We start from the raw sequence: 20,153 nt of genomic DNA, 5'->3' as shown, positions 1-20,153 counted from the left end.
CCCTACTATTTATTTTTGTTGCGCGTTTGATCCATGTCTTACCTAAAAAGGCTATTGTGCCCTTATTAATTTATTTTTTAATTAATTTTCTTATTTATGTATTTATTTTTTTATATATTTTAAAAAATTAATAAACCCCACATATCTGTATCTTCTCACCATAAACCTGAAACCACATTTGATAAATTTAATTTGGGTCTTACCGGTCATCATCCCATCTCTAATCCTCCCCAACTTCTATTTCTTTTACATCTTTAGTAACATCGACATCTTCACCATCCTTTTTTTTTTGGTATTTCAACTATGGCGAACCAACACCATAACCTACTGTCTCTTCTTCTTTAGTGCGTTGTATTGTTGATTCGACGGAGTTGAAGGACCGAAAAAAAAAAGGATGATGAAGACGTCGATATCACTAAAGATGGAAAATAAATAGAAGTTGAGGAGAATTAACGATTAGATGGTGATGAGATACAAATATGTGGGGTCTACTAATTTTTCTTAAATATATAAAGAATAAATACACAAACAAAAAAATTAATTAAAAAAATAAATCAATAACGACACAGTAGTCTTTTTATGTAAAACTAGGGATGAGCCTCGGAACCGGGTACCCGCTTTTGGAACCGGAACCGCCTTAGAACTGCCGGTTTTGGAACTGGAACCGACTTAAGTGGTTCCGGTTCTCGTTTTTTCAGAACTGTTACCCGCCGAAACTGGTTTATATATATATATATATATATATATATATATATATATATATATATATATATATATATATATATATATATATATATATATATATAACTTCACATAAATCTGTGTGTTACTTAGACCGGTTTAGTATTTATTGGTCCGATTTTGTCCGTTTTTAGTCCGAATTGATTTGAATTGGATCGAAATAAATTGCAGTTTTATGGATAAAAGATAAAAAAAAAAAAATGAATGTAACAGGGTTACCCGCTCCCAGAACCGGAACTGCCGGTTCTGGGACTGGTTCCAAACATTTAAGAACTGTCTAGAACGGTTCTAGTTTCGCTTCTAACTTTCTAGGAACCGCCGGTTCCGGTTCCGGTTCTCGCCAAATGAGGCGGGTACCCGCTTATGCTCATCCCTAGGTAAGACAGAGGCCAAGCTCGTAACAAAATTAAACAGTGGTGATCATATGAGTTAAAAAAAATAAATTAATTAAAAAATAATCAGTAGGGATCATCCGAGGAGATACAAATATGTGGGGTCTATTAACTTTTTTAAATATGTAAAAAATAAATATATAAATAAGAAAATTAATTAAAAAAATAAATTAATAAGGGTACAATAGTCTTTTTAGGTAAGATATGGACCAAACGCACAACAAAAATAAACAGTAAGGACCATCCAAGTTAAAAAAATAAATTAGGGGACCAAAAACACAAATTCCCCCAAACCACAGGGACTATTCGTGTAATTTACTTTACTTTTCGTTTTGTTTGAGTAACTATTTTTTTGTAACGAATTTGTTGAAAGCGTTCATATCTATGATTTAACCTGCTATAGCAGGTCATAATGGTCATATGTGAACACTCCCAACAAATTTGTTACCTAGATGTGTACAAAAAAAAATATAGTTGCCCAAATATGAATATACCGAAAGTTAGTTATCTTAATAAATCATTTTCCCGTTAAACAATGATAATATGACAATTGGTTTCCACGTATAATAAACATTTTCATTTTAGTTATAAGCACTGTAACATAAGATAGAAGAAACAAATTATCAAAAACCTAAGTCTTGGATAAATATGCACAAGTTTCATTACCAATCGATTTACAAATTGTTAACGCAATTACGAAGCTGAGTGTCCCTATTCATTATGATTGCATAAAAGCTAAGTCTTAGCTTTTGAAGCACGACTACACTTCATAGCCAAATTAGTAATTCCTTAATTTAAACCTTATACGCTTTCAGGTTCAAACATATACTTGTGATGTTTCTAATTATATGTTCCAATCGCTAATTATGAGATTTTCTCATTGACTTCAACTCCTTATAATTATAAATTTTAGTGAAATTTAAACTCATATCAGTTATAGACTTAACAACTTAGTCCTTAGCGAGACTCTTTGTTAGGTGGTCTGTCAATTTGTGTTGCATCATATGAAATATTTTACCGGCATTATCCCTTATATTGTTAAAACCGTGATTAATTCGTTATAAAGGTTAAAATTTAATGACTTATTAATGACAATGCCAATTTAGATGGTCTTAGAAATTATGACAAAATTTAAAAATTTTAGTTACCATGATTATGTAGCTTCATGATAAAATAGACTCTACAGTTAGCAAATCCATCACTAGACAATAAAAAATGAAAAAGGAATTGTTAAAACTTTGCACTAAATTGATAGAAACAAGTAATGTGTCTTGTTTGCATATGCATATTATGGTTCAATTAGGAATGTAGGATGTGATGTAACATAAAAGTGGTTATGTTTTATATTTAATAGTTTTAACTAACAAAAAGGCCGTATCTAAAATGATTGATAATCAGTCGCGTGGACTCAGTGACCGTGACCATCACTGTTGCATTTTTTGGGGTGTTTCCACATTAATACATAAGAAGAAACTAAGAATATTAAATAATTAAAAAATTATAATATATAAGAAGAAATTAAGAATATTAAATAATTAAAAAATTAAAAGATAAGATTATTTTTTATAATTAATTGGAATATGATTTGTAGCCAAATGAAATAATAAACATACTTTTTATAATTAGATGGAGAAGAAACATCATAAATGGTCCCTGTGGTTTTCCAAAATCTGAAGTTTAGTCCCCATGGTTTAAAAACATCATAGATGGTCCCTATGCTTTCAAAACTTTTGACGATTGATCCTTATTGCTAACTCCGTTAAGTTTGCCCGTTAACTAAAGGACATTTTCGTCTTTTCACGATCACAGGGACCATTTATGTGGTTTTCACTTATTTAAAAAAAATGAAAAAATAAAATAATATGCAAATGGGGTCCCACCTCTCTCTCTCTCTCGCCCTCTCTTCCTCTCGTTCTGATATCACCAACCACCAACGTTGTGTTTCTTACTCTTTGCTGTTGATCGGAGCTAGCCAAACACTTTCACATAATAATAAAAAAGGATTTAAGGCAAATATGGATCGTAACAACTAAAAACTCTCCTTGACATTTTAACAAACACTTTGTGTGCATATTTCAGTGAACTAAAAATTGATAAACATAATAACTTTTGCAGTATATGAAGAACAAGAGAGAAAGAGAGATGCATTTGTCATTTTTAAACTCGTGTGAATCGAGAACCAAGTACACCTCAAGAAAACTAGACCCACCCTTAACCTTCGAAGATCAAGACTGAGATGCCCTTTTTTCCTGTGCGCCTTTCTTTTCATCTGTACAGATTCAAATCACAGCCCCTTCTTCCTTATGTTCTCCAATTGCATATTGAAAAGGATTATGGTGGTGTTCTGATGATGGACAATGAAACGGTATAGGAGAAGAGAGAATGATTTCAGTAGAGATGATGGTCTTAATTCTTCACAGAGAAAAGATGTATGCCCTGGTTCTTGATTTAAAAACTTTTGTGAGATAGATACAACCATACATGCGGTGGTCAAATTAGGAGGTGGAAGAGAAGATAGATTGTTGGGTTTATTAGTTTTGGTGAATCGGAGTCCTCACTGTGGCAGCGGGTGGTGGCGGCGTGCAATTGTAGTTCCACTGCCTTGCTCATTTGTTATATGCCAACGTGAACTCAAAGGGAGTGGCGGTGAACGATGACAGGTGGTCGGAGGGAGCTGGTCAGATGAGCCACACAAGCAGTAACGACAACACACGGTGTTTGGCTAGCTCCGATCAACAGCAAATAGTGAGAACATGATGATGGTGGCTGGTGATATAAGAACGAGAGGAAGAGAGGGGTTGAAAGAGAAAGAGAGAGAGAGATAGAGAGAGAGAGAGAGAGAGAGAGAGAGGGTGGGACCCCCTTTGCATATTATTTCATTTTTTTAATTATTTTAAAAATAAATGAAAACATCATAAATGGTCCCTATGGTAGTGAAATGACAAAAATGCCCTTCAGTTAATGGACAAAACTTAACGGAGTTAGCAATATGGACCAATCGTCAAAAGTTTTGAAAGCACATGGACCATCTATGACGTTTTTAAACCACGGGGACTAAACTTCAGATTTTGGGAAACCACATGGACCATTTATGATGTTTTTTCTTAGATGGATTTAATAATGTGTTTCGAAATAGAGAACGAAATGATTTAAATGGTTTCACCAGAAAACTTTATATTAGGAGATCCAAACTTCCAAAGCATATGATTTGCAAGATAAAACAATCAATCTATAGCCGCAAACAGATTTCTCGTCGATGGTATCCAGCTTCCTCATGTCACCACCTCATATGGTTTTGAGGAAAATATTGTTTATGCTTGTGTATATCACAAGTTAAGTGGGATTAAATGTTTTTTTGGTATTACATGTCGGTGATTTTTTTTATATAAGTAATGGTATAGGCTTATGTAACTCTGAAATATTCGAAGCCTGCTGTTATTTTTTTCAAACTGCCATTTTTGAAAAGTAGTTTGTATAAATCAGACGAGTTCGAAACTATCTAGTTTTCAAACTATAACAATTTTGTCCTTTTAATAATCACTAAAATGACAACTAGAAATGACATTACCCCAATTGTAAGGCTGGACACTGTGGGTTCGGCGCAAACCGTGTTGAGTACTCCGCATGCCGAGCTCGGCAACTCGGTGACTAAGGTGTTGTTTGTTTTTTCTGAGGCAAAATATTTGCAGTCTGCGGACCACATCTGTAGACCTCTGCAGTAAAAAAGGTGGACCAAACGTCTGCATTCTGAAAAAAGAAGACTCTGGTCCATATCTGCGCCAAGAAGAGGGCGCACGGACATTTTTAGATCTGCAGTCTTCAAAAAAATAAACAGTCTGCGAAGGCTAATGTCTGCACGTGATCTGCACGGCGCAGACAGAAGAGACCACGCAGATCTGCAGACAAAAAACAAACACTACCTGAATAGCAACCATAGAGAAAAGAGTTTTCAATTGGAAAGTTACATTAAAGATGTCTATAATTCTCTTTTGCTTCACTTTCTACCCTAAACTCAACTTGGAAATACTATATTAACCCTTCAACTTTATAAAAATTATCATTTTGACTTATTCTCTTTCATATATAATAATCTTTATTAATTCAAGTAAGCTAAATTTATATAAGTTAATTGTTATTAATATTCTTTGTGTCCTCATATTAAATTATATGATGTTTTTACTTGTTGTAATGTTATTTTTTTTAAAGTTTTTTTAGGTTGATTTGTTGTATTTTTCGTTGAATTTTATTGAAATTATAGTCTTACATTAAGTTAGTTAAATTGATTATTTTTAATATAAATTAATTTACAAAAAAAAAATGGCAAGTGTGTTTAGTTAAAATCCTCTCGTATGTGAGAAGGCTTACAAACCGTTTAACTTCTTGCTTAGATTTGTTAACTATGATACTTTAGTGATTAATTTCTTATTAACTCGAAGTCTATTTTTAACGTTTAATATATCAAAGTCAATGTATCATAGAAGAGAACACAAATATATATGATTTTTTGTTGCCAAAATGTATAAGGTTCAGATTTTGTATAAAAAAAAATAGAAAACCCCCTTTTTCAAAATGAGTAAACCCATTGTTCCAGCATAAATCTTTTACAACATGTGGTGTACTTTTTACTAGCTCTAGCTAGCAACAATGTATTTGATGTTAGACAAATTTACGTGATTGGTGTTACGTGGTTTGCCTAAATAAGTTGATTTTCTACAACTATAGAGATATTTACATGCTTGGTCCTATGGTTTCATGTAAATTTTTACATGGTTGCTTATTTAACAAAGTTAAATGTCCATAATACTCTTTTTAATTTAATTAAGACTTTTCTTTTTCATGTTTTAAATAATGAATTAAAAATTAAACGTAAATCTCACCCCTACTCCACATCTTCTTTCCTATCCTTATTCCAATCTTGCATCACGTGAAGACTAGTCTTTGCTAGCTCCCATCCATTATCATCGGCGATGAAGACAAGCACCATCAACCACCCCCCCTCACTACCGGCTTGAAGGCGTTGAAGACTATATAGCACCACCAATCACTGCTCAATTTTGTCGTCCTCTGCGACAGTATGCCACCATCTGTCGCCATAGATCTGGTCTGTCACATCAAACCCACCCTACCTCCTCTCCCTCTCTCTTCTCCAGCGTAACTACTGGCCACCTTACCGGAAATTGTTTTGTGTGTGGGAAAAAGTTTTATTCAGTTTTTTAATCAAAGTTAGTTTTAAAATATATAATAAATCTAAAAAGGGTAAAATAGTAATTTTAAACCGGCTATACAACAAAATCAAAACTACAAGGAACAACCACTTTTAAAATGAAACTATAGAGATCAAGCACACATATGTTTTTATAGTTGTATTAAATTAGTCTTTGACATACTATATGGACCAATTATATAGTTTTGTAGTTTTGTCTTAATATCATTATACAAGTAAACATATATTATCATTATTCATTGAGTACAAAAATAAAAATTTTGTTGAATTTGCACGAACGTTTATTTCTTTCGTCGCAGACTCCCAGTTGTGATAATAACATTAATTTTCTTGAAAATCTTTCATATACTCTTAATTATGAACAAACTGATGGTAAGAAATTCTGTTCAAAACTTTTATATATTGGTTTTTCCTTTACTATATTGCAAAATAAAATATTGATTATTTTGGACACCTACTGTCTAGTGTAGTTTAATACAATGGAGCTTAAGAACCTTCGCATCTAAATCTAGTTAAACTTAACTATCTTGTATCGATGACAGATTCACGAAGGTCAAAAATGAAAGTCTATCTCTAGCCCGAACTTCAACAAACTCATTAATTGTAGCGACTCTATAACACATAATTATTTGGTGAGAAGATTTAATAACAGTATAATATATGTGACAATTGGTCAAAAATGGTTGATGGGGTTTGTTGGATAAAGGACGTCAATTATCTAGCATTGTTGTATCAATATCCCAATAAAATGGTCCCTCCCATATGCACCAACTTGTGAACTTTAAGTAGTATTTTTAAAATTATTAAGAAATTTGTGTTGAAATAAATATCTTATATATAATTTATCAACAAAATGCATTGTTGATAAAACACACTATCCAATTAGGACAAAAATTACAAAAATAAAGTTTTAGATCCTAAAATTACAAATATCTACGAAACTCGAAGACCATTATTGTAATTTACTCTTACATTTATAAGATAATCATGACACTAACACAAGTTATGTTTCCGTCTCACATTTCTAATGTTGAAGATGAAATGTCCACTTTACTCTTACTGAAAAATAAAAATAGTTGTATCTTTTGTTACGTTAATATTTTACACAAGATATATTTTTGTTTTTCTAAAACAATCACATATTTATTATTTTATTATGCCATACTATTAAAATATACTATTTTAAGTGAACAAAATATTCATCTATAATATGTTGAATTTCATTATGCCACACGGAGGCAAAAAAAATTGTTTCGGACTTTGGGTCGAATGAAAGATTATATTGGTAAGCCTAGAAAAGGGGGTTGGGAATTGGAATCTTAGGTGTTGTTTGTTTTTTTAATAAAAAATTCATGAATTCTGTAAACCACTTCTGCAATCCTCTGGAGTAGAAGATGTTGACCAAATGGCTACAAACATTAATAAAAAACGTGTTTTTTTTTTTTAACATATGCATGTTGCTGCAGATATTAAAAAATTAAAATAAACTGATTTTATAAACCAAAAATAGTTTTTTAATACCAAAAATTTAATAATGTATGACATTTCAACAATAATTTATGATATTTTAACAAAAAATAATAATATTTCAACAAAAAATAAAGATATTTTAGCAAAAAAAATAATGATATTTCATCAAGAAGTTATCATTATTTAATATAAAAAAATCAACAAAAATAAACAAAAAAAAGGTAAAATTAGATTTCAGCAATATATAATCAAGATTTTAACAATAAAAAAGAAGAAGAAAAGGTTGGAAGAGACAATATAAATACTGCGCCAAACAGAACACGTGCACAAGTTTTTAACTTTGAAGACTTCTAAAAAACAAACAACTGTGAGATTAAAAGTGTTGCGCGCGTGCTCCACCACGCAGCAATAAGAGATATGAAGAAGTTTTTACAAAAAAAACAAACAACTTCTTAGTCTTTTTGAGCTCTTATTTAAATTGGAGGAGGCACTTGTCAATATTGGTGATGCTATGTGGGTACGGCTTGTAATAAAGGGGGTGTAAAAGTGAAGGGGTACTTTGGAAAATAATGTGGGATCTATAAATCAACTTAACAAAGAAAATATAATTCAATGTTCATTCTTGATGGAATAGGTTGGTTATGGGCCGTGTAATAAATTATGGTATGATATATGACAGATAATTCTCCTTAGAGACTAATGTTTGTAGATAATACTCAGAGAGTACGGGATGGTGTAGGTTAGTTCTTAGAAAAATCAATAATTTTGTTCGGAGAGACGGCTAGCAATCAGCTTCCCACTAAGTATAACCTTTCTAATTAAATAGGATTTGATATAAAGTTTATATGTGTTGTTTATATGCAGTGTAAGGATGGAATCATGATCATGTTTTTTTGAATTGTCATTTGGCGAGCTAGATTTTGGCTAAAGTTGGAAGATGGTACGACTTAGTCTTCCTGATTGCTAAGTTTATTCGAGAATGACTCTTTTCGATGGATGGATGATGCAAAAATTTTGACTACTAAAAAAGGGGCTTTGGAAGTAGTGAATTTGACAACCATTTGGATGATTTGGAAGTATACCAATTCCATTATGTTTGACCTGAAAAAAGTTTAGTAAAAAGAAGATTAATTTTTTGATAGTATTTTGATGTATTTTGTTTCTTGGTTCAACAATAGAAATTCCAAAATTACTTAAATGCAATTTTTATTCTATTTCCTTGTAAATGTTGTAACTCACTGCTAGGATTTCTTATGAAGCATTCGGATGTTCCAAAAGAAAAATAAAATAAAATTGGTGACTAGTAGTGTGGCTTGACGTTTCTTTACTTCACCAAAAAGTATAAACCTTGAAAATTATACAGAAATCGTTATCCCATTTTCTATAATATTCTTGTAAAAGCAAAAGCTCTGAATTCAATTTTCTATCATTTTACCAAAAATAATATAAATGTAGTCACAGCATTATTTTCTCAATTCCAAGTAAATATTATATTTTAATACTATCATATGTAATGCTTGTGTAGGGTACGTTAACATAGGAGGTAATCATTATCTAACTATAATTGGCTCAATAGTCCATTTAAGTAACAAATGTTTTAAAACCAAGAGTAAAATAAATTTTGGTCCAGAGTATAGTTGTTTTGCAATTTTGGTTAATTGTTTTCTTCTTTCATACGAATGCTTCTTATCTAACTTTTTTGTAATGTTTTTGGCTCATGTTGCTAGTAAAATGATTATTTTGGCCACTAAGTATTTAGGTTATTTTCGTAATTTTAGTCCAATGAATTTAGTTATCCTTTTAAAATATAAACAAAAAATGTTACAAAAACTTCGAATAAAAACTAGATTTACAAAGAAAGAAAAAGTTAAAACCAAAATATAAAAAATCGACTACTTTTAAGAACTGATAATATAACTTACGTTAAAAATAATAAGAGGTTCATCATTAATAATAAAATAAAATAAATAAATATTGAGAAAACGGGCTATTGGACCTCTAGTTTGACTATATGACATCCATGGACCTTGGACAAGGATTTAGTAGAACCATCGTCCAGGGCACGACACCAACAACTTCGGGCCACACAATTTACCCATTTCAAGAAAACATATTTTTTTACTTGAACTCTTGGAGATTAATTATTTTAATAAATATATTAAATAATCGGATTATATATATGAAGTATAGTGTTTATTCAACCTAATTAAACACGATTTAATACAAAAAACGATCCAAGATACGAAACCAAAGTTTAAGTAGGTGTTCAACTTAGGATATAAGATTTATGTAATTTGAATAATGTTGTTTAGAAATTTCCCGAAAAATTATGCTCGTTACTAAACTTGATGAAATATAATTAAGATATATCTTTTTGACCAAAGAATGAATCGATTATCAGAAGAAGAATTAGGTTCAAAAATTAAGATACATTTTGGGAAAATCAAACTTTCATCGAAGAGAAACAAATGAAAATCTTTCATAAAAAATACCGTAGAATCGAGTAGGGGAGAACATGCACACTTGGAGGACGCAATACAACACAGAGTTGTATTTTGCGTTCAAGAAGGACAAATCGTTTATGAAAAGGGATCTATTAATTCTCTCATAATTGGTTGGACCATATGTGCAATGATTTACGTCACGGGGGATGTCTCTAGTTCAAGCCCAGAATAACTTAGTTGCACAATTGCAGGGCCGGCCTGATGTATTGAAAATATAAGTTAGGGCTTAGGGCCCCATTTTTTAGGGGGCCCACTTAAACCAAATAATCTAATGTCGATTCCATATTTCTCTTCTCGGCTTCTGCATTCGTTGATACACATACGACGCCTCAAATAAAAAGCGACGATCACACTTCTTCCTCCCTTCTCCATTCTTGCAGAATTAATCTCTGATTGACTGATTCTCTTTCTTGATTCTAGTAGGCTTATTCAATCTCGATTCTTGAACTAACACTGAAAGTAAGGTTGAACCGTTGAAATAACTTTTGTTCTTCTTCCTCCTCCATTCTCGGCTACTATGAAGACCGATGAAGTTCTCTAATGATTAAGGTATGTGATGCGTTTTTTCACTTGATTTTTCCATTAACTGATTATTTATTATGGTTAATAGTCAGTTTTTTCATTATATGTTTTCACTTGATACCTTCTATTCTCGATTTCTTTGTTGCTGTTTGATTTTTGATTTTTTGAGTTAGTATTTTCATTCATTTTTTGTGTTGCTGATAAACTGAATCTTAATTTGTTTACTTCTTGTCATGGTATTACAAGATTTATATGATTTGATAAACTAAACTGGTAAACCTTAATTTGTTTACATCTTGTGAATTGTGTTTTTGTGAATTTGTGTTTAAACAGAGAAAAAAAAACATTGCAAGTTTAAACAGAGAAAAAAAAAAGACAATCTTCACTTGTCTATTGATCAATTTTTATGTATGTGACTACTGGCTTGTTTATTGATTTTTTTTGCTGAGTTGACTATTTTTGAGTTGAAAAAAACAATCTTCACTTTTATATTTATTTTTATTACAGAACATGGTTGGAACGAAAGGGCCCCAAATTTTTAGTTCGCTTATAGCCCAAATATGGTTGAGCCGCCCCTGTACAATTAAAAATAATAAAATACATGTCTCCTCCTTCATGTATGCTCCGCTTGTCGCGGGGGGATTATAGCTTAGTGCTTTAGTTGGTAGACCTTCGCTCTTGAAATTGGGTCGTTGCGATTACGAATTGTATGTCTAATTCTTTAGGCGGTAATAACAATATCTTATCCTTGAATGTGCTGCTCACCTTTTTTAAGTAGTGGGAAAGATGACTAAATAATGCCACTAAAAGACTATTGAGAAAAAGATGGTTGTTAAAAACGTCAAAATCGTAAATGATGTAGGATGAACAGCTGCTCAAATCAAGTATGGATCGTACATGGGTTGTGATATTTAATCGTCTCTCTCCCTTTTTGTGGATTGTCTGAATCAAAATTTTAGATTTTTGGATTGATTTTGACAAAAACCGAATTATTATATGAGATATTGAATAAAACAACCTTTATTTATTTATATTTTTAAGATATAAATTTAACTATTGCTAATTTATCATAATTGTTTCTTCAATTTTTTTAATTTTTTTAATTTTTATTTATTTATTTTATTTATTTATTTTTGTTTCTTCAATTAGAATAGAAAGTTTGGCCTCCGTAAAAAACCAATATTAATTTACTAGACTTGTTATTAATAGTTTGTGGATTTAAATTAGACAACTCAATCTTTTTAATTTTAAAGTTTTGATTTTTAAAACAAAATTGTAAAATCCGATTAACCAAATCATAATTCGGTTGTTTCGGGACTAATTTTAATTTGACTTGAACTATTTTTAAAACGAAAAATCAATTTAAATTCATTAGATCAACTAAGTCGGATTGAACGGATCCTTGCAAAATGCAAACCGCAAAGAAACCTACTAAATTCAAGTACTTTGTCCCAAACTAAGGTTTAAACCAAATATAAATTTTGTTTTTCTAGTTCAAAACTAAAATATAATGTAAAACTGCTTCAAATTTAAAAAATAAAAAATAAAAAAATAAAACATGGTTTCAGAGCTGTTAGCTCTGCCAATTTGTTAAACTGAACTTGCATACACAAGTCTTTGCTGTTGAATTCAAATCTCATAACATATTTTTAACTTGTGTGGATAATATATGGAACTTACTTGGCAAAATGTAGATGAAAAATTTATAACTATATAATGATACCTTCATAATTATATCAATTACATGATCTTTTTATTTTAAATTTATTAGCACCCTATTCGTGAAATTATTCTTAAGCAATTTATTCTTTAGCTTGGTCCAATAATATATTAGAAATATAGGCCACGCCCAGATTTTTGGGCCTGCATGTCGTTGGGTTTGATATTGATGCTGTCAAAATAGCAATTTTTAGGAGTATTATTTGGGTTTGGGCCTTTGGCCACTTAATCTGCCCAAAAGGCTAAAACCAAAGTTACCAAAACATTTAGTAATATACAAATTAAGATAGACAAATTTGCAAGTTTGGTCCCTGTGTTATGTCAAAAATTGGATGTTTGGTCCAAAAAGTTTTGGGATTGCACCGGTGGTCCAAAAGGTTTGATTTGTTGTGGAATTGGTCCAAAGGCTTAACAGTCGTTTGTGCCCTCCGTTTGTGTGAGGGTATTTTTGTCTAAAAGGATTGATCTTGTAAATTATTTGTCAAATAAGGGTAACTTTTGAATAAATTAAATTAAAGTTTGATTCCACTTTGACTTTTGACTGGTCAAAATAAGAACCCGATTAGAAAGTGGTCAAGGGATTTTTTTTTGTTCGTCATTTGATCGATCGTCAAGGGGAATGCAAAGCAAACGAATACATAACACCAAGCGAAGAACGCAGGCATAATCGATTGGGAGGAAGAGGAGATTGGAACGGGATTGAACCGAAGGCAGTCAAGAAGAAGGCACACGAAGTCAGCGAAGGTTCAACCGTTATTCTGGCTGCAGGAAGGGGGTCCAATGGCTTCTGATTTTTCGTTGATTGATTCGCAATCGGTGATGGCCTCGGTATTCGATTTAGACTGAAGAAGAGGAAGGGAAAAGAGGAGGCGGCGAGGGGTGTTAGGAGGTGGTAGTCGACGACTCATTCTTCTTCTAATCCAATCGTGAGGTGCGATGGGGAAAAACGAAGGGCACGGTAGTAGCAACTCGCTGATCTGTTGAGCTACCTCCGATCTACCTCCCTTCTATTTGAGTTCACTGTCGGACAGAAGAGAGACAACCGAGCCTACTAGATCATCCCTCACAGGAAAAGAAATCAGTCAAGGAGGCCGCCGGAGCAACCCCCTCGCCATCACTGTTGTTGACAATAGCCACCACCAAACTACTCTTCTACTTTCATTTTCCTTTTCCTTGTCCAAACAAGCCAAGCACAGGTGGTGCCCTCCATGGGATCAGCAACTATTGCTGCTTTCATTCCCCTTTCTTCTCCGATCAGACACGAAGGTTCAGAATCCCTCCTCCGTCGTTTGTGTTACAGGACCAAAACAATCATCAATTTTTGATTACTTCCGTTCGTTCCTTCTCTTCTTAATCTGATGAAGACAAAGTCTTTTCCCCCGATTTGTTAAGATGATGACCGTGTTGGTCCCTTTACCCAAATTTTGTATCAGATTGTCAAAATCTGTCCCTCTAGTTGTAGCTTTAAATTAAAATTAGCCACTTGGCATAAATCTTTTCAAAGCATGTCCTAATTTAATAAGATATTAAAAGAAAAGGTATGAATTGACAGAAATACCCTCACATAAACGGATGGCACAAACGGCTGTTAAGCCTTTGGACCAATTCCACAACAAATCAAACCTTTTGGACCATCGGTGCAACCCCAAAACTTTTTGGACTAAACATCCAATTTTTGACATACCACAGGGACCAAACTTGCAATTTTGTCAATTAGGATATCCATTTTAGTTGCAAAAAACAGCAATAAGAGGACATCCTCTCGGTTGTTTAACGAAGGTGAAGAGATTTTTGTCGAATGTGTTTTTGTTCCATTTCAGCTTTTTTGGTGGGATTAAAATCGAGATTAACGCAGAAAAGTCCTATTATTTTTGGATATTTTTAAATAAAATTCTAAAAGTTTTTTTTTTTAACAGAAAAGTCCCGATTATTTTATATTTTGATAAAATTAACAAAAAAAATCATTTTTTATATTTGAACATCAAATGACAAATTATGTGACTTTTTCAAAATACTTTGAATTTTATGTTCAAAATTTTTTTAGGACTTTTTTGAATTTTTTTCCCAAAAATTTAGGATTTTTCTGTAGTTTACCTGATTAAATCTAATAACATAGTCATCAACAACTATTGTTTTTGTCCATTCATGCCAAACGCCATTTGAAAGAATTTTGTTCTCTTTTGTTTTGTCCAGTCTCATGCACCAAATGTTACCTTAGTCCTTAAGAGGGGCTACCGGTGTGAATCTACATTGTCATTAGAGAGGGGCGAGGGGGAAGGTTGTGGTTCTTACTAGTGTCATTTCGTTCACAAGGTAAGATATGTATGTTGAGTTGAAATATTCAAATATGATTTTTACTAATCAATCAATTTTAATATTATTATTTTTTTGTTTTATATTTACAACAACAGACAAATATTGAGAATATCATTGGAATCCGGGTAAAATCATCTTTTTCTAAAGACAGAATTACAAAAATGGTCCCTGTGAAATGCATTTTTTTTGGGTTTTAGTCCAAATCCCGACTTTTTTGCATTGGTGGTCCTTTTGAGCTACTTTGCTTGCAGTTTTGGTCCCTGTCCAAACTAAAAAGACTATTATACCCTTAATTAATTTATTTTTCATTTTTCTTTCACTTTTTAATATTATTATTATTAAACATAAAAGTGGGCCCTCTCTCTCTCTCTCCCTCTTTCTCTCTCATTGATTTTCCAGATCAATAACAAAACACACTCAGATTTTTCCACGTTTATGAAGAACTTAAACATGAACCTTTGAATTTTCTGCAAGCCTACTCAAGAACAAGATAAACAAGACCAGGTGTAACAGACCAAAGATCGACACAACCCTTTGTGAGCCATCAGAGCCGCCAGCCATCTTCATCAGTAATCCTCGGTTTTCCGGCAAGAAGGGTTTCAAGATCTTCAGCTCCATCTTCAATGCCGCCACCACCACTGATCAATACAACCACCACACCCAAAAGATATGCCCACAACTACCGATCAAATCGCCACTAGTGTTAAACCTGTTTGAAAACCCTCAGATCTGAAAGTCGATGTCATCTTGAGCTCGTCATCGTTACTAGAGACGAACCAAGATCTGAAGATTTTGGGTTTTTCCTCCAACTCCACTTCTATGTTCTTCCTTTCAAAAAACTTCTTTCTTCGCTATAAAACATTGGACCAAACTTAAATTCAAAGGCAAAACAAGATCGATGTATCTAAACAATGTTGTTAATAATTGGGGAAAAAAGACTTATATAAGTAACATTTTGTAAAATCGGTGTATCTATACAGTGGATGTCCACCTCTGGCTTTGCTTCCACCCTCTCTCACTTCTTTCCAACAAACTCTCAAGCTTCCCTTTGTAATTATGCATCTGTATCTTCCTGGCACCGATGGTGGCCGAGATGGGTTGTTTATTGACGTGTATGGGTTTTTTTCGGTGAGTACTATGCCTTCTAGGTAAGTTAATGATTTTGGGGCTAGATGATGTTGGTGTTATGTGCCATTTCACCATCGTACTTCTTGTTGACATTCTTGTCCCGCTGCTTCTTCAATCACATAAAGGGTTTTGAAACGAATCGAAGAAGGAACAAAATTTGGTATATGTTAGAAGTACAAAATAGTCCTGTCGATGTTAATTTCACTGGATTTGATTGATTTTGTGGAAATTTGGTTAGGAAAAAGATGAATACATTTTGGAAAATATGTATCAATCTGAGTTTTTGTTCCCGCGAAGAAGACGAGAGAGAGAGAGAGAGAGAGAGAGAGAGAGAGAGAGAGAGAGAGAGAGAGAGAGAGAGAGAGAGAGAGAGAGAGAGAGTATGTGGGCCCTCTTTTATATTTTTAGTTATTAAATTATTAAAACAATTATTAAAAATGTAAAAATAAAAATAAAAGGGTATAATAGTCATTTTAATTTTTAGAGGGACCAAAATTGCATATAAACTAGACCAAAAGGACCATGAAACCAAAAAAGTCGAGGTTTGGACTAAACTTAAAAAAAATCATACTACAGGGACCATTTTTGCAGTTTTGCCTTTTCTAAATAATGTCTTTGACATTTGATCCAATAGTGTTCTGTTTTGGACCAAATTTGATAAATACTTGTAACTCTTAGATAAAATATTATAACAAAAAGATTCATTAGATAAAAGAAGATAGATTTCGACACTCGTACGATGTTTCACACAGAAAAGACCTCCTATGCAAAATCAAACACCTTAGATTTTATTTTATATTTAATTTTATGTAAATAGTTTGTTATTTATACTAAATAAATAAAAATAAACCCTCAATTTTTAATTTTTTATATATGCTACTTCCGATCACTATGTTCCCATCATTCCTTAAAAAATTGACAAGAATTCATATTTCAAATTTCAATTATTTACAAGCCCAATCAAATCGACAAAACAAAGTGCAAGCAATTTAACCAATAGCTGTTCTTGAACTTCTTGAATGATGAAAGTGCTTAAGGCTTGAAAGCTTACTCTCATGATTAGAGTAAAAGACCTTACAGAGCTCGTTGTACTTCTTGTTGTCGAAGTTGTACGCATCCATGATCTTCATTTGCTTCACCTTGAACCTTCGTTGAAAGTAGCCTTCAAAACTGGGCTCTTTGGATGTTCTTAAGAAAAACATGTAAGCAAGTGCAAAGTTGAACGATGTGACAAAGAAGCAAATTGGCTCCATTACATCCCAACTCAGTTCCCAAAAAGTTAGCCTCATGCACCCCAATGTTTGAACGATCAGAAAGGTTAGACCACAATAGAGCTCACCACGAACTTTGGACGTCGCTTTTTGATCGATTAAAGCTTTTTGCATCTCCAGTTCTTCGAGTTCTTGCTTCCTTGGGTCATTTGGGGTTGATATTGATTGTGAGATTAATTTCTCCATTGATTTTGCTACCTGAAACGGATATGTTTCATGTAATACTTGATGATCAACATGAACATGTCAATTGAGGCGTTATTTGAAATTTCATATGTTTCTGAACATGTTCGCTCTGAATTAGTTCATGAATCCAATTTTAGGGTCAGAATTTGGGGCCAGATTCTGTTACGATGTTCATTTTTTAAATCTGTAACTTTCTAGAAATGTTTGATTGAAATAGGAGAGAATCAATGTCAAATCTGTGCCTCGTAATTATGGAATTGGAAGTATATTCCGGAACAGTTTCGTACCTGATCCGGACGGAGGAAGACGACGTTTCCCAAAACGATAACGTCTCCTGCTACATCCAACAGTTTCGAAAACTCGAGGCCTTGATCATGATTATTACACACGTCTCTGCAGATGGTGACAAATTCAGAGTAGGTAATCGAATTGGAGGGGATCAGCTTCAGAGCAGATCTCACGTTCTGCAACTGTGAACACCTTATGATTTTCTTAGCATCACGCGCGGATATTCCGACAGAATCTGAAGGAGACGACGCATTCTCCGTCGTCTGAGGCTTCAGACCGTCTAACCTGAGACTTTCGGAGCCAGAGGTGTTCATCTTTTGCCTCCGCTTCTCTCCAACGGGAAAGTAAAATAATTCCGGCAAGCTAATTCTCGGCATTTGGTTGATTTGTCTCGGCTGGAACTGGAAGAGCCGCCGGTATAATCCAGCGTCTGCGGTGGAAGAGGACTTCTCCGGCGATGTCAATAGCTGGTGATAAAAATTCGGTATGGCGGCAGTCGAAGGATTTTGAGATGACGGAAATTGTCCTAGAAACCGATTTTTGTAGAGACGCTTGGCTATGGCTGTTCGAAGCGCCATTAATCACGGCGAATTAATGATCGCCGAGAAATTAGCTGCCGGAGGGTTTTAGATTGTCCAAAGAAGGTTTCGTATCATAGGATTTTGTTTGATGGAATCACAGTTTACATTTCTTCATGTCATGGCTTTTCTTATTTATACATAAGAAATCAGAGATTGAATTCACAGTTCATATTTTAAGCAATATATTCTTTCATTTATTACAAGTCATTTATTACAAGAATACAAGTAACGTCTGCTTTTTATTTGTTTTAAGCAACAACTTTCATTTAAAATAATATTATTTAAAACATGTAACTATTTCATGCAAAATGAGGTAATTGATTAGACAAAATTGCAAAAATGGTCTATGTGGTATGTATTTTTTTCGGATTTTAGTTTAAACTTCAATTTTTTTTAGATTGATGGTCCTTTTGAGCTAGTTTACATGCAGTTTTGGTCCCTCTCCAAACTAAAAAGACTATTATACCCTTAATGAATTTAATTTTCATTTTTCTTTCACTTTTTAAAATTATTATTATTATTAAATATAAAATCGGGCCCACCTCTCTCTCTCTCTCTCTCTCTCTCTCTCTCTCTCTCTCTCTCTCTCTCTCTTAATCAGTACCCTATCCTCCTCGAGTCACACTCCATCTCCTTCATCATTTGTTTCACGCAGGTAACGAACAAAAGAAAAAAATTGCAATCCTCTTGATCAGCTTTTCGAACAGAAAAGAAAGTATGTGGAACGAAAGGTGATGGTGGCGAAAGACTTACTGCAGTAGTAGAAGGCGGTGGTGGCTGGAATCATGGTGGCAGCAGCAGATGGCGATTGTAGTAGTGGTCGGAGGTTGCTCCAGTAGACTCTGTTGCTTCGTTCTTGCTTCTGCTCGGCGTGGATGACGACAAGGAAGAACGACGGTTGATTTGATTCCGGGATTATGCAAGATTGAAATAGACAAAGAAGGTGATGGAACCTATTGAGTTTTTTTCTTTCCTTTTACTGTCTTTGTTCACCCCACGATCGATTGACACTAACAATCGTAACCTCTCTTCTTCTCTATGATGCTTTGTTCAATTTGACTAAAATCAATTTTCAAATCGACTTTTTACAAAGGTATCGTTTCCACAACAATCTCAACTTCCATTAGCCAAAAAATGTCTCTCGTTCTCAAGGACATTACCATCAGTCATCGAGGGAAAAGAACCAACACGTTATTCTTTTAGGAATTAAGATCCGAGAACAAAACCTTTGCACCAAATCGCTTATGCAATAAGTTTTCGTGTGGTGATTTGGGACGGGAACGTAAACAAACGCAGATCTCTCATCATTGAATTAATGGAGAAATTGATTTTCTTGTGTTGATTTGGGGATGTATGGAGAAGCCAACCCAGGAGAGAGAGAGAGAGAGAGAGAGAGAGAGAGAGAGAGAGAGAGAGAGAGAGAGAGAGAGAGAGAGAGAGAGAGAGAGAGAGAGAGAGAGAGGTGGGTCCCATAATTTTTATTAATAAAACTTTATATTTAATAGAAAAAAACATAGAAAATATATAAGAAGGGTAATTTTGTCTTTTTAAATTCATGAGGGACCAAAACCACAAACAAAGTAGTTCAAAATGACCGTCAATCCAAAAAAATCGAGGTTTAGACCAAAACCCAGAAAAAATGCATACCACAGGGACCATTTTTGCAGTTTTGTCTTGATTATAAAAAACCAAGCTTCTAAATAAGGTAACACATTGGTTTGGCGGCAAGATCAAAGTTAAATCATGACAAGCGTTGGCGAGCTATAATGTTTTTCAAGACGTGACTATTTTATATAAATTAAAAAAGTTAA

The 20,153-nt window shown here is 33.3% G+C and overlaps 1 protein-coding gene across 1 annotated transcript; it reads right to left on the bottom strand.

The window, feature by feature from the left end:
- Window positions 1-16,941: 16,941 nt before the first annotated feature.
- Window positions 16,942-18,431, bottom strand: LOC145067761 (calcium uniporter protein 5, mitochondrial-like). Its single transcript, XM_079014819.1, has 2 exons — window positions 17,761-18,431; window positions 16,942-17,485 (listed from the first exon to the last, which is right to left on the bottom strand). Exons 1-2 carry the CDS (start codon window positions 18,337-18,339, stop codon window positions 17,006-17,008), a joined length of 1,059 nt encoding a protein of 352 aa, XP_078870945.1. The 5' UTR covers window positions 18,340-18,431; the 3' UTR covers window positions 16,942-17,005.
- Window positions 18,432-20,153: the final 1,722 nt, after the last annotated feature.

This window comes from Lactuca serriola, chromosome 1, assembly GCF_051521515.1.
Source record: "Lactuca serriola cultivar US96UC23 chromosome 1, Lser_US96UC23_V15, whole genome shotgun sequence".
NCBI lineage: Eukaryota > Viridiplantae > Streptophyta > Magnoliopsida > Asterales > Asteraceae > Lactuca > Lactuca serriola.
This window is presented reverse-complemented; position numbering and strand designations above follow the sequence as displayed.